This window comes from Paramormyrops kingsleyae, chromosome 8 (genome assembly GCF_048594095.1).
Source record: "Paramormyrops kingsleyae isolate MSU_618 chromosome 8, PKINGS_0.4, whole genome shotgun sequence".
Taxonomy (NCBI): Eukaryota; Metazoa; Chordata; class Actinopteri; order Osteoglossiformes; family Mormyridae; genus Paramormyrops; species Paramormyrops kingsleyae.
The window spans coordinates 34,566,132-34,581,877 of record NC_132804.1 but is presented as its reverse complement, the minus strand read 5'-3'; the positions used below and the strand labels follow the sequence as shown (position 1 = coordinate 34,581,877).

The window sequence follows — 15,746 nt, the reverse complement described above, 5'->3', positions numbered from 1 at the left end:
ATCATCATCATAATATTCACATCTTGCAAGAGATAAAAGCTGCCTGCATGTAAAAACAATACAAAAAAAAAAAAAAAAACTGACCGGCCCACATTTAAAAAATGGTCCGGCCCTTCTGGCATTTGCCAGAATTGCCAGATGGCCAATCCGCCCCTGCACGTGTCTCTCTAGCAGCCAGGTAACTGGACATCAAACACTATGTGATGCTGAAAATTACTACCCATCATTCTTTAATTGGTTGTTTGGCAATATTAATGGTACATTGACCTTTTCGTAGCGTATAAAACAGCACAGTAAAAACTATTTCTATATAATTCTAAAATATTAGTATTAGGTTAAAAATAACATTTAAAAAAACAAGTAATAGCACTATTCTATTACAAATTTACACTAAAGTAACTAAAAATAACAAAGAAAAGCATTGCACAAACCAAATATGTGTTCCTGCAGATGCTTGGTCCTCTATTGTTCACCTTGCAGTCTAAGAACTGAAATGCATTAAAATTGAATGTTTTTCAAGAGTAACATTCAACAGTCTGGAAAATTCAACCATGTGCTGGTGCCTTGGTTCCAACATTGCTAGATACAGGAACTTTTACTGTAATACTTTACAGTTAATACTTTGAAGTGAAACATTTTTCACCATGAAAGTGAAAAAGTCCACTCCAGTTGCTGAAGCAACGCAGGGCTGTTCAGGAGCTGTCCTCAGTCCAATTTTTCTGTCTTCAGTTGTGCTGTTGGCAACGACACTTGCCCAGCAGGACAGAGATTAATGGGCAACACTTTGCACCCACAGTGCCCTTATGTCAGGCTCGTCACTTCAGAATAGACATTCCACCTTTATTGGACCTCTCTATGTCAATCACCACTGGCTTTTGAAAAAGCAACGATGTGTGTGTGCGTCCCCTACAGGGTCGTCGCTGATCACTCTCTTTATCTCTTCCTCTTCGTCCCTCCAATGTCATGGCAACCCTTGTCAATAAAATATGCCATGAAAATCCTTCCATTTATTTTCGGTATTACAGATCTGTGGTGAGCAATTTCCTACATATGCTTTCAGGCCCTAATCCTTATGAGTGCTGACTTCCAGGAACTTCTAGGAAGTAGTTAGATTGACCTGAACCGTACATATAATGCCAGGGTTACTAGAGTAAAGGGGAACAGTTGTGCTTAAGCATGAAATATCTAACTGAATAACCATAAATTCCCTTTTGAAGTACTTGCTATGGAAGTATGGTACATAGTGCAATCATTTGTCTGTATTTACATGAAATCCAACTTTCTTCCAACTAGAAAAAAAAAGAATTTATTAATAAATACTTCATTGACTTTTTTTCAGTAGCATGAAGGTGTATTTTTCCATGTGTTTTTATAGCATTCTTGACATCAATGAGTAACATCACTCTTTCTCACCCATCTTGGAAGTAGGATGGAAATCTTAAATTAAGAAATTTGCATGCAAATATAATCTACATACTTAATTTGCTTACTGTTTGTCACAGTCATGTTTCTACAGGGGGTTTATATTCGATTTCAGCAAGATGATGAAGCTATTACTGGTAACAGCAGTTGGCAGAGAGACTCATCTATGGTTTAGCCATCATGGGAAGACACGGACTTGCTGTCACACAATGAATCATCTGTGGTGGGACAAGCTGTCAGCTCTCAGCAAATTAGCAAACTTATTGGTGTAGCATTACATCACCACTTCAGTGAGTCATGTATGGTCAGCATCAGAGCATGTGAGCGGAGCGGAGCGTGAGCGAGGAGCGGAATTTGGTCAGAGCGGGTTTTCTAATTAAGGCTGGAGCGGTCGCTTTGTCTCGCTCCAATTTCGCTCCGATACTGCTCACACTACAATTCTGAGGCGCGCCCAAATCTACCCAGAATTCATCTGTACAACTATCAAGACTGTTACACAAATTGGCCGAGATGGAATTCGCAAAGTATTTCACAAAGGAAACTGATAAATCATACAAGTGTACTATTCTTATCAAACGTATAGATGACAAGAATGTACAGCAAGAACAACAATGTGGTGAAACTGTTTCAGTGAGTAAAGATTCACTTTGGAATCACTTTTCTCAGAAACATGAGTGTACTACGCGAACAAGCGGAAGCCAGAGCAAAACGCGTGCAAGTTTTATATGGTTGTAGCATATCAAGTCTATAAAGTAAATTAAAGTATAAAAGCCTATAAAGTAAATATTGGTAATCAAATAAATTCGTTTTGTCATTCAAAGTAGGTCTAATAAGATTTTTTTTTCATTTCACGTAACGTAAAATTTTATTTTAGAGACGTGCTGCATCAACAGAAAAAAATTGAGGAATTTAAAACGTGTCTGTATATTCTTTAGGCTATTAAACCCACTGATTCCTTTATTTTTAAGCCTATTTTTGTGTGGAATGCCATTTCCAAACCTGTCCGTTGTTGCCGATAGGTTGCTTAAAAATAAATATTTTCTGTTCTGACTGGCAATGTTGCCGTTGCTCATATTTCTTTATGACATAAGGCTTCGGTTTAAGGTGACATTTGTTAGGCATGCAGATTATTTGTTCCTCTGTTAAATTGGAGCGAGCGTGGAGCGATTTGACTGGAGCGGGAGGACATTTTAGTGGAGCGAGGAGCGGCTTAGTGCGAATTAGAGCGGAGAAGCGGGCGGAGCCAACAGCCTCGTGAGCGAGGAGCGGAAATTCTCACCGCTCCGCTCCGCTCACATGCTCTGGTCAGCATGCACAACCTTACCCTCGGTCAGTCTAATTACAACTTTGATGCCTCCACAGTATGTGGCGCTATATAGGGATAATGACTAATTGCAACAGGTACAATATGCTCACGTTTGGAGTAGAAGTGGCTATAAAATATCTGTAAAAAGTGTAGCATGTGCTAGGCTCAGTATTTGAATAATTGAGAATAACCTGCACGTGATAGTGTGAGGTATGTGCATTGAATGTTGTAAATAGTGGATTCCCTGCAATGAGTGGTCATGAGGTAATTCTCAGTCTCACAGGGAGGGCAGGTGAGTGGAGTGGTACATTGGAAAGTGCATTTTAATTACATTTGGTTAGATGAGGAATAAGGAACTCGTGTCTTTTAACTTCATGCTGTGTAAAGTAGTTGTCAACAGCATAAAAAAGTTATTCCTCTGTCAAATTTCCAGAGAAGCCAACTGGCCACTTTTAAAACTATAGCAAGAAAGGAAATAAGAAACTAAAAGTTTTTGCTTTCCTTGCCTGCTATAGATTTTCAGGTCTTCAGCTGCTCTTCTTGCTGGTGTAGGTGAAACAAAGCATTTTTATTGAGTTATCAAATTTCAAAAATGAGTCTCTGAGCTTTACAGGTTCGTGAAAGTCCTTAACTTTCTCTTTCTCTCTCTCTCACCATCTGTTCCCACCAGTTCTCCGGGGAGGTGCCAGAGAACAAGGTGAATGTGGTGGTGGCCAACCTGACTGTCAATGACCTGGACAAGCCACACACGCCCAACTGGAACGCGGTTTACAGGATAGTCAGTGGGGACCCCTCCGGTCACTTCACCATTCAGACACACCCAGTCACTAACGATGGAATGGTCACTGTGCTCAGGGTACATATGCTACTGTGAATGCTAAGCTCCTGCCCCAACTTTTAACATGAACTTTAGCTTTATATTATTGTAATTGTATGAATGTGTAATATGTATGTGTGCATTATTTTTTTTATTATTAATTATAGCCCTTCCTACCGGCATGCTGTGTAGGCAGTCTTATACTAAAATATATAACTATTCCGAGATTCAAGTTAGGTGTGGTTTAAAGGTCTAATAATTTGTATGTCTTCCTTTTAAACATTAGTGTGCCTTTGACTTTGAGCTGTGTTACAAGTTTTGTGTGTGTCCACATGATGGGGTGAGACACACTGAAAAGTATATTTCCCACAAGCCCAGTCACATGCAGAGATGGCAAATCTTTGCAGCCACCTCACACCTTGTAGCACAGCTGAAACTATTACTGAAAATGACATGTTTTCTTTTATATACCCTTAATATTTGATCAGCGTGATGTTTAGCTGTGTATCAGCGACTTCATTTAACCACTCTTGGTTTTCGAGTCTCTTCATTACACCCAAGAGTAAATTGGATTAATGATCTGCTTTGGGGATGCGTAAATCAAGATCAACAGAAGCAAACAGCAGAAGAACATTGAGAGCCTCAACTGAACTTTGACATTCAATTCTGGGGATTATAGACGAGACACAACATGGGCAAACAGCAACATCCAGTGATTAACAACAGCCAGGGTTGCTTGCTTTTACCGACACCTTTTTAAAAGAAAAATAAACGTTTTTACTTACATGCCATATTTTTTATTGGCACCCTATTTTTTTTTATTTTTAGGTTCTATGAACAGTCTAATTTATTTATGGATTTACAGACAGGGTGAATTTAATACAGACTGTTCCTAAATGTACAAACAGTTGGCATCCCTGACAACAGCACAATACCCAGCATCCTCTTCTTGGCCTTCGGAGGGAAAGAGTGTCATCCTAAGATAATCATACAATATTTGGGTTTTTTATGCATTTGTCAGTTTACTTAATTTGGTTCTCCCCTTGAGAGAGGTATTTTGCCAGATGTTTCAAAATGAATGTAAAATTTACAAAATTAGTTAAAAAATCACATTGTATAAAATGAACTTTGTGTTGGGGAAGTTCTAATATTAAAAAAATCAGGAAGCAGAAGGGATCTGAAACATCAAAGTATCTATGTTAGTAGTTTTATCAAAGAGATCAGGGGATATCTTGTTCTGTGGAGGTGTTTCACTGCTCTGGATACCTTGCAGACTTCAGCTTAGACTGGGGTACAGTTAATCTGCCCCTGTGCGATGTTTAACAAGAGTAGAAGTCAGACACAGTACAGATTCCACACTTTTGTAGCGTTACTTATTTTTATGTGTTTTTGTTCAGGAGAGTATAGGAATTAGGAAAGTTGTTTGTACGAAAGTAGAATGTTTTAATTGCATACTTAAGTATAAGAAAAAGAGATTTAACTAAGCAGAAGTGACCTTCACACCATTTATTGCTTGAAATTGACCTTGACGTCTCCCATCTTGACCATATGTAGCCAGTGGACTATGAGATGAACCGGGCCTTCATGCTGACAGTGGTGGTGATCAATCAGGAACCTCTGGCTAGCGGGATCCAGTCCTCCTTGCAGTCCACGGCTGGGGTCACCATCTCAGTGGCAGACGTCAATGAGCCGCCTTTCTTTCCCACCAACCCCAAGCTTGTGCGTTTCGAGGAGGGTGTCCCAGCAGGCACCGCGCTCACCAACTTCGCCGCCACTGACCCAGACCGCTTTGTGCACCAGGTGCTCAGGTAAGCCCTCAGTCTCTTCAGGGGCACACTGGTCATTCCATGTGTTTCTTACATTTACATATCTGATTTCACTGAATAATTAAACAATTTGATGAGATATTGATTAGTGAATATCAATGAACATAAAGAAAGCAGTGAGCAGACTGCGAATTGCTTTGAATAAACCTTTTACCCATTAAACAAAATAACAGTAATAGTATGACATCAGAAGTAATATGAGCGTTCTGTGATTTTGTTTTTCCATTTTGTCGCTTACTCTGAAGTTAATTGGTCAAGTGACATAATCCTACCACATTCTTGGATAATTGAGTGCATTGTACATTTCCTTCTTATATTCTATTTCTATTCCCTGAAATTAACAATTTAATCAATCACAAAATGTCACACCTATGTCAGTAAGCATTAACGAAAAGTGAAATCTAAGCAAGTAACTGATTAAGCTGGTACATTTCTGTGATTCTGTAGTGAATCATAGAACCATATGACCATAATAAGTGGAGCTCTTGATTTGTTACATAAGTCTGGTTTAAGCTAAGGATCAGCCCCAGCTCATCCAAAGCTCAACTGTATTGGGGGAAGGGATTTCTGTTTAAAACATTCTAATGCATCCATAAAAGAAGTTCATCTCTTCGTGTTCTGCTGCGTCTGTTTGCGTTCCTCCAGTTTGGTTTGGTTTTACCTGTGGAGTATAGGTATGTCCTCTGAAATTCCTACACCCTGCGTTAAGTAATGACAGCAGAAGCAAAAGCAATTTAGTCATGAATGAGCTGCAGACGGCCCCAATCTGTTTCACATAATTAAATTTGGTGATTAGACTGGAAGTAAGGATTTGCCAGGGATCTTGCTAGAGCTGGATGGAGTCAAATGATGGGGTCTGGTTGAGGGAGTGGGGTTGGCAAGGATATGAGTGAGACACATTGTGTTTTCCCCCTTTCCGGTGTCAACCCAATGCCTCTGACTTCAGGGAAAAAGCAGGCGGGACCCATTTACTCATTTATTTTGCAACAGATGGTAATGAATGGGTTTGAGTAAGTGAGGACTTGCCAGCTGGACACTAGGTTCTTGCTTGGACTGGACCTACTGACCTGGCACAGGACCAGGCATCCTGGACCACCCCAAGCTTGTTCAGCTACTGACTGGACATTGCAGATTGTGCTTCCAGAGCTGTGTATATCTGAATATTTACCAACCATATAACACTACTGACTTCCTGAAAAGAATCACGTCAAGCTTTGTTTAATAGCTTACCTGTTTAAAGCATAGATTTTTTACTGAAGCAGGTTAAGTGCCAGAGTCAGAAGTCCAGCAAACAGAGTTCTCCTCATAGGACTTGAATCAACAACCTATTCTTTTAGCAGTCCAATTCTTTAAGCATGCAAGGACTCTTGGTAATTTGTTTATTCCTCTTCTGTTACACTGCCAACCCTGTAACACTGTAGGCTTTGTCAATCGCTACTACTCATGCATGGAAATGTGTTAATTAGTCTGCTAGCCCAGTAGATGAAGCCCCATGGATTATTATGGTTTAAAGCAGACATGAGATGTGAAAAAAATAATGCCAGTCTTTCTCAGTGTAATGTTGGGTGTGAAGGTTGTGAAATCTTCTAGTCTTGTTTGTATGCTACTTTACAGGCCATAGAACAAAGCATGCTGAATGCAATCTAGTTAAGTAGCTTTCAGACCCATGGTCTATTGTTCTAATTCCTGAGCTTTGCTCATTTTTGTTGCCATAAAGACTTCAGAACAAATCAAGGACTGATTACTCCATTGTAAGTTTACATGAATAGCAGGTGGGGCAGAGCAGTTATATACAGTGGTGCTTGAAAGTTTGTGAACCCTATAGAATTGTCTACATTTCTGCATAAATATGACCTGAAACATGATCAGATTTTCACACAAGTCCTCTAAGTAGATATCGAGAACCCTGTTAAATAAATGAGGCAAAAATATTTCACTTGGTCATTTATTTATTGAGGAAAATGATCCAATATTACATGTCTATCAGTGGCAAAAGTATGTGAACCTCTAGGATTAGCAGGTAATTTGAAGGTGAAATTAGTCAGGTGTCTTCAATCAATGGGATGACAATCAGGTGTGTGTGGGCACCCTGTGTTATTTAATCTATCATAAGAACATAAGAACATAAGAACTATACAAACGAGAGGAGGCCATTCGGCCCATCGAGCTCGCTTGGGGAGAACTTAACTAATAGCTCAGAGTTGTTAAAATCTTATCTAGCTCTGATTTAAAGGAACCCAAGGATTCAGCTTGCACTACGTTATCAGGAAGACTATTCCATACTCTGACTACACGCTGTGTAAAGAAGTGCTTCCTTAAATCCAGTTTGAAATGTTCTCCCGCTAATTTCCACCTATGGCCACGAGTTCTTGTATTTGAACTAATGCTGAAGTAACTATTCGGTTGAACAGCATCCAAACCTGTTAGAATCTTATAGACCTGGATCATGTCCCCCCTCAGTCTCCTTTGCTTGAGGCTGAACAGATTTAGCTCAAATAACCTTTCCTCGTATGACATTCCTCTAAGACCAGGAATCATTCTTGTGGCCCTACGCTGCACCTTTTCTAAGGCCGCTATGTCCTTTTTAAGATATGGTGACCAAACCTGTACACAATATTCTAGGTGAGGTCTCACCAAGGAATTGTATAATCTTAGCATTACCTCCCTTGACTTAAACTCCACACACCTGGAGATGTACCCCAACATCCTATTGGCCTTTTTTATTGCTTCCCCACACTGGCGAGAATGAGACATGGAAGCATCAACATACACACCAAGGTCTTTCTCATAATCAGCTACCTTTATTTCAGTAGGTCCCATAAAATACCTGTACTTTATATTTCTGCTCCCTACATGGAGTACCTTACATTTGTCTATGTTAAATTTCATCTGCCAGGTGTCAGCCCAGTCACTAATTAAATTAAGATCCCGCTGTAGCTGCTGAGCCGCTAGTTCAGTATCTGCTACACCACCCACCTTGGTGTCATCTGCAAATTTCACCAGTTTACTGTATATATTGGTGTCTATATCATTTATGTAAATTAGGAACAAAAGTGGTCCTAAAATTGAACCCTGCGGTACCCCACTATGAACGCAGGCCCACTGTGACATCGAGCCTCTTATAACTACTCGCTGCTTCCTATCCGTTAACCAGTTATCAATCCAAGTCGCTACAGTTCCTAAAATACCTGTCGCTTTGAGTTTAAGTGAGAGCCTCTTGTGGGGAACAACATCAAAAGCCTTTTGGAAATCTAAATAGATGACATCATAGGCCTTCTTATCATCAACTTCCTGAGTAGCTTCCTCAAAAAACTCCAACAGATTTGTTAAACAGGATCTACCTCTCCTAAATCCATGCTGGCTATCCCTCAAAATGTTATTTGAGTCCAGGTAATCTACCATTTTCTCTTTGATTATAGCCTCCATAACTTTACCAGTTATACAAGTTAGACTGATTGGCCTATAGTTTGACAAATTACTTCTATCCCCTTTTTTGAAAATGGGCGTTATGTTGGCATGCTTCCAATCAGAAGGTACCACACCTTCAGATAAGGATTTTTGAAACAGTAATGTTAAGGGTCGGCAAATAATATCCCTCATCTCTTTTAACACTATAGGTAAGATGCCATCAGGGCCCTGTGATTTATTTATTTTGAGCTTAGCTAGGCTTTGCAAAACATCAGCTTCAGTTATATATATATTAGTTATAGACGATGTTGAATTAGTAATAAGAACTGGTAAGTTACTAGTGTCCTCGACAGTGAATACCCGTGCAAAACTATCATTGAACTCATTTACTATGTCAATGTCGTTTTCAATTATAAGACCCTTACTATCCTGCAGATTAGTAATTTCAGCTTTTAGAGCTCTTTTAGAGTTAAAATACTGGAAGAAACTTTTAACGTCATCCTTAGCCTCCAATGCGATCTTCCTTTCGACATTCCTTTTAGCTCGTCTAATGTCATTTTTTAATTCAGCCTGTAGATTTAGATACTCTTGCTTTATTATGTCATCATCAGTTATTTTCCATCTCTGGAACAAAGCCCTTTTCCTCCTTACTTTATACTTTATGTCCCTATTAAACCACCTAGGTTGCAATTTCCTAGATTTATTCTTGCTAGAAACAGGTATGAAGTCCTCTTGTACTTGCAATAATGTGCTTTTAAAAAATTCCCATGCCTCTTCAACAGTTTTGTTATTTAACTCCATCCAGTTCACGGTTTCTAGTTTTAATCTCATACAATTGAAGTTAGCCTTCCTAACATTATATATTTTTGATTTGGACTTTGCTCTTCGGGCACTAAACTTAACCTCAAATTTAACCATGTTATGATCGCTACTGTCAAGTGGTTCTAAAACATCTAATTTACCAATCCTGTCCTGGTTATTAGACAAAACAAGATCAAGAATGGCATCTCCCCTGGTAGGGGTGTTAACAAACTGAGTAAAAAAACAATCCTGTACTAATTCCACCATCTCAAGTTCATTTTCAGAAGAGCCAGCAACAATGTCCCACTGTATCCCCGGTAGATTAAAATCACCCATAACTACCACATCATTTTTATTGCTCATAATCCTAATATCACTGTATAACAATCTGCTTTCATCAGCAGCTACATTGGGTGCTCTGTAACAAACACCGACAATTAGGCTATTTGAGTTTGTAGCATCTAATTTTACCCATATAGCTTCCGTACTTTTACTTATATCAGTAAGCTCCCTTGCCTGCAAGATTTCCTTTACATATACTGCAACACCACCTCCCTTCTTACCTATACGGTCTTTACGGAACAATGTGTAACCATCCATATTATATTCTTGTCCATCCTTATCACTCAACCACGTTTCAGTTATTGCTATAATATCATAAGAGTCCAATGAGATAAGAGCCTCTAAATCATGAATTTTATTCCTAATACTCCTGGCGTTTAAATACAGACAACAAAGGGTAGGCTTATTACAGTGCCTACTTATAATATGATTTTTTTGGGCTTTCCGTTTCCCCCCAGTTACATACTTAACTAACCTCCCTGCCCCCCCAGTCCCTAGTTTAAACATTCCTCAACTACTCTACAAATACGCCTTCCCAGTACACTGGTTCCCCTCCGGTTCAGATGCAACCCATCCGGCTTGAACAGGTCCCACCTGTTCCAGAAGGTCCTCCAGTGCCCCATAAACCTAAACCCCTCTTTCCTACACCATCCTTTTAGCCACGCATTTAATCTCCTTATCTCAGCTAACTTAGCCTCACTTGCGCGTGGCACGGGGAGTATTTCGGAAAATACCACCATGGACGTTCTGCTTCTAAGCTTATTGGCGACTTCTATAAATTTATCCTGCAGAACAGCCCTTCTACCCTTGCCTATGTCGTTGGTGCCAACATGCACCACGACAACTGGATCCACCCCAGCTGGGGCCAAAAGCTTGTCCACACGATCTGGAAGGTCTCCTACCTGGGCACCAGGCAGGCAAGACACCGTACGGGACCCTCTATCACGCGTGCACACATAACTGTCTACTCCCCTAATAATTGAATCCCCCACTACCACAACCTCCCTCTTTCTGGGGGGAGGGGGCTCCTCAGTGCCCAAGGGCCCACCTGCTTCCCCAGTCCCTTCCGGCTCTAAAGCTGGAAGCACCTGAAACCTGTTAGACACAGACACCTCAGGTGATGCCGCCTCTGTAACGTGTGTACGCCTTTTCCTGCGTCTACGACCTACGGTCACCCAGCTCTCTCGACCTCTCTGCTCTTCATTCTCCCTCCCCCCCGTTAGTGGCGTACACACCGTCTCCCTAAACGGCGTATCAACTAGCTCATCTAACTCACTGTTGCATTGGATGCGAGCCAGTTGCTCCTCAAGGTCGCGAACCTTGACCATGAGTGAGTCCACTAGCTTACATCGCTCGCAGATGAAGTCCGACTGGACACTAACGTCCAGAAGGGCAAACATCTTGCAAACGCAACACTGAGCTGGCCCCATAATTAACTAACTCACTATGACCCCGTACTCCCAGCCCAGTAAATTTATATAGTGTATTTAACTATAAAGATTAATTTGCGTAACAATAAATGCAGTAACGTGCGGAGTACACTAAAATAAGTTATTACTTGTGTTAAAACGGAACTTAATTATTATTTTATTAAAAATTTTAAACCTGATAAACTTACTACTACTTACCAGAAGAACTTCTGCCTGAACCAAGTATGAACTAAAAACAAGGCACTTTATCAAAGTGTTAAAGTGTAAAGGAGATTACTGAGGACCTCAGAAATAGGGTTGTTGATGCTCATCAGGATGGAAAAGGTTACAAAACCATCTCTAAAGGGTTCGGACTTCACCAATCCACAGTAAGACAGATTGTGTACAAATGGTGGAAATGTAAGACCATTGTTACCCTCCCCAGGAGTGGTCGACCAACTAAGATCACTCCAAGAGCAAGGCGTGTAATAGTCAGCCTGGTCACAAAGGACCCCAGGGTAACTGCTAAGCAACTGAAGGCCTCTCCTGCACTGGCAAATGTTAATGTTCATGAGTCCACAATCAGAACACTGAACAACAATGGTTTTCATGGCAGGGTTGCAAGGAGAAAGCCACTGCTCTCCAGAAAGAACATTGCTGCTCATCTGCAGTTTGCTAAAGGTCACGTGGACAAGCCAGAAGGCTATTGGAAGAATGTCTTGTGGACGGATGAGACCAAAATAGAACGTTTTTGTTTAAATGAGAAGGGTTATGTTTGGAGACAGGAAAACACTGAATTCGAGCATAAGAACCTTATCCCATCTGTGAAACATGGTGGTGGTGGTATCATGGTTTGGGCCTGTTTTGCTTATGACTGGTAATGTATGATAGCCCAGAGTAAACTTGTGAATGCCTCTGGGTCAGTGATGGAATTTGTTTTAGAGAATAAAGTACAAGATTATATCTCCCATTATCCTCTGTAGAATGCTTCGTGTTGTGCCAAGAGTATAATCTGTTACCTATAGGTACTCCAAATATGATGATCCAGCCAGCTGGCTTAGTATCAACATTACCAATGGCCAGATTGTCACCACAGACCTCCTTGACCGTGAGTCCATCTACGTGAAGAATAACATCTATGAGGCCAAGTTCCTGGCAGCAGACAACGGTGAGTCTCCGGGCCAGGTCCACCCCTGCCCCTGATGTGCTGCTTCAATTAACTAGGAAAAATGATTGCAGACTGTCATTGTCCATGTTTACCATCCTCTGCTTCTGCTACAGAGCTGCTGAATATGGAATGATTTACACAGCTCTACACTTTCAAATGCATTTCTTTGATACAATGACAGTTTTTTTTTCTTTTTTTTGAAAAGAAAAGGAAAAACTTTTTGGTCAGGAGATATAACCAGCTGGTTCTAAGCCCAATTTTATAACCACAGCACCACCTGCTGGTCTATGCACTTTAATTGTTAAATAGCTAGACTCTATTATGTGAACCTCCAGATTGTGAAATTATACACAGTCTTGCGTATTTTCAATGGCTATACAAGGACCCCACAAGTTCTTCTTTAGCTGGTATTGTTTTTAAATAAGTGTTTGGCAAATTTCTACAAATAGTTAAAATAACTGCCGTTAATATTTTAAGCATCTTGATTTTCTAGGCTGTTGTTCTGCTCAGTATGTTCATACTACCTTCAAAGCTCTTGAGTGTGGAATTTTAGAATTTCATTTTGAGATCAGGATAGTATTTTTTTTAATGGTATTTATTTATGGTCATTGTTATGGTACAACTATATTGCTAACCATATATTGCTAAATGTACAACACTAAGATCTGATTTTCTAAATGTCTTATTCTTATGTCTGTCTAATTTGATTTCTGTAGTATATTTTAGATCTAATATGTGTCTCATATTTATGTCATTCCAAGGGTTACTAATGTTGCTCCAGTAATTTCAATAGCTCATTTTTGCTAAGCTTTCTGGAATGTCCAGTCTAAAGAATGCAGATCCCCTGTTTCATATAGATGTAGCTGTTTTGTGTTATAGGAATGATGGGAACTAGACACTTATACAGGTATGCCTTTATAAGAGCAGAGCAGAGCAGATTTAATTCCAGCATTGTGTGTTGAATGCCATGCTCAGCGATAGTTCTAGCTGTTCTTCATTCATCACTTGAGACTTCTGTCTGACACAGAATGCCAAAGCTTGCTGTATGATTTTACTCATATCCTGTTTTTAGAATTTGCCCAGGTATTTGGATCTTTTTTTCAGGGCAATTTGCACAACCATAGAAGGGCAAGTATCAGGAGAGTATTCCGATAGTGTCGATTAATACAGTCCCCAGGTTACGAAGAGATCTGGGGAGTGTTCCATGAAGCAGGATTAAGAGAAAGTTTGACTTATTTAGACAAGTCTGGCTCATTTAAGTGGGAGTTCCATTCCATCAACGTTTCTTAACTCAACTGGGAATCATTTACCAATAACTTGTGCAAGTGAACAAGTCTGCTCTGGATCAGAATAACCGTCTCCCTTAGTCAGACTTTCCCTGAATCCTGCTTCATGGAATACCCTCCTGCCTTGCCCCCTGGTAATTTTCCTTTATTTTCCGGGTTCTAATTGACAGAGCTCCCACCACTGGTACTTGCATACAATACTATATAGTCCAAAAGTTTTGAGAATGACACAAGTATTGGATTTCACAAAGTTTGCTGCTTCAGTGTTTTGTTTCTATGGTATACTGAAGAATAATTACAAGCATTTCGTAAGTGTCAAAGACTTTTATTGAAGATTGCATGAAGTTTATGCAGAGAGTCAATATTTGCAGTGTTGGCCCTTCTTTTTCAAGAACTCTACAATTTGCCCTGGCATGCTGTCAATCAACTTCTGGGCCAAATCCTGACTGATAGCAGCCCATCCTTGCATAATCAATGCTTGAAGTTCATGAGTTTTTGTCTGTCCACCTGCCTCTTGAGGTTTGACCACAGGTTCTCAATGGGATTAAGGTCTAGAGAGTTTCCTTACCATGGACTCAAAATGTCGATGTTTTGTTCCCCGAGCTACTTAGTTATCACTTTTGCCGTATGGCAGAGTGCCCCATCATGCTGGAAAAGGCATTGTTCATCACTAAACTGTTCTTGGATGGTTTTGAGAAGTTGCTTTTGGAGGATGTTTTGATACCATTCCTTATTCATGGCTGTGTTCTTATGCAAAATTGTGAGTGAGTCCGCTTCCTTGGCTTAGAAGTGACCCCACACATGAATGGTCTCAGGATGCTTCACTGTTGGCATGACATAGGACTGATGGTAGCACTCACCTTTTCTTCTCTGGACAATCCAGTCTGCTATTGTAACTCAATCAGTATGACAGGGTGATCTCCAGCCCTGTCCTCATCAACACTCACACCTGTGTTACCGAAAGAATCACTGAAATGCTGTCAGCAGGTCCTTTTGTGGCAGGGCTGAAATGCAGTGACATAGGACTGATGGTAGCGCTCACCAAATTTATTTTATTTCTTTCTGGATGCCTCAAACAATCGGAAAGGGGATTCATCAGAGAAAATGACTGTACCCCAATCCTCACCCGTCCAATCCCTGTACCTTTTGCAGAATATCAGTCTATCCCTGATGTTTTTCTTAGAGAAGTAACTTCATTGCTGCCCTTCTTGACATCAGGCCATCCTACAAAAGTCTTCCCCTCAGTATGTGTGCAAATGCACTCACACCTGCCTGCTGCCATTCCTGAGCAAGTTCTGCACTGGTGGTGCCCTGATCCTGCAGCTGAATCAACCTTAGGAGATGGTCCTGGCGCTTGCTGGACTTTCTTGGGTGCCCTGAAGCCTTCTTCACAACAACTGAAGCTCTCTCCTTAAAGTACTTGATGATCCGATAAATAGTTGATTTAGGTGCAATCTTACTAGCAGCAATTTCCTTGCCTGTGAAGCCCTTTTTGTGCAAAGCAATGATGACCACACGCGTTTCCTTGCAGGTGTCACGATCCACGGGGAAGTAGGCGACAGATGCCATGAATATAAACAAAAGGGCTTTATTTCCGGGACGACACACTGCAAGACACACGTAACATTACAATGACCGGACTGGGGAAACAAGCGGAAACGCGGACTAAATACAATGAACTAATGACAACAATAAGAAACAGCCGTAAAACACTGGGAATCCACATGAGGTTAACGAGGGGGCGTGGCACACGAGAGGAGTGGACGATCGGGGCATGACAGAACCCCCCCCCAAAGAGGCGCACACCGGGTGCACCCCAGGGGAGGCGACGGACGCGACGAGACCAGGGACACGGGACCTGAAGAGACAAAAGCAAAACATCAACGAGGGACCGGGAACAGAACACACACAGAACATACACAAGGGCAAAAGCCAAGACAAAACCTGACACAAAACGGGAA

General features: G+C 40.8%; 1 protein-coding gene across 2 annotated transcripts in view; it reads left to right on the top strand.

Moving 5' to 3' along the window:
* The window catches only part of LOC111832835 (cadherin-4-like), a 362,676-nt gene that overhangs the window by 332,651 nt on the left and 14,279 nt on the right, over positions 1-15,746 (top strand). For both annotated transcript variants that reach the window (XM_072715730.1, XM_072715731.1), the window contains 3 exons: positions 3,399-3,584; positions 5,100-5,353; positions 12,357-12,499. In XM_072715730.1, the coding sequence (XP_072571831.1) occupies positions 3,399-3,584; positions 5,100-5,353; positions 12,357-12,499 (583 nt within the window). The remainder of the gene's footprint in view (positions 1-3,398; positions 3,585-5,099; positions 5,354-12,356; positions 12,500-15,746) is intronic.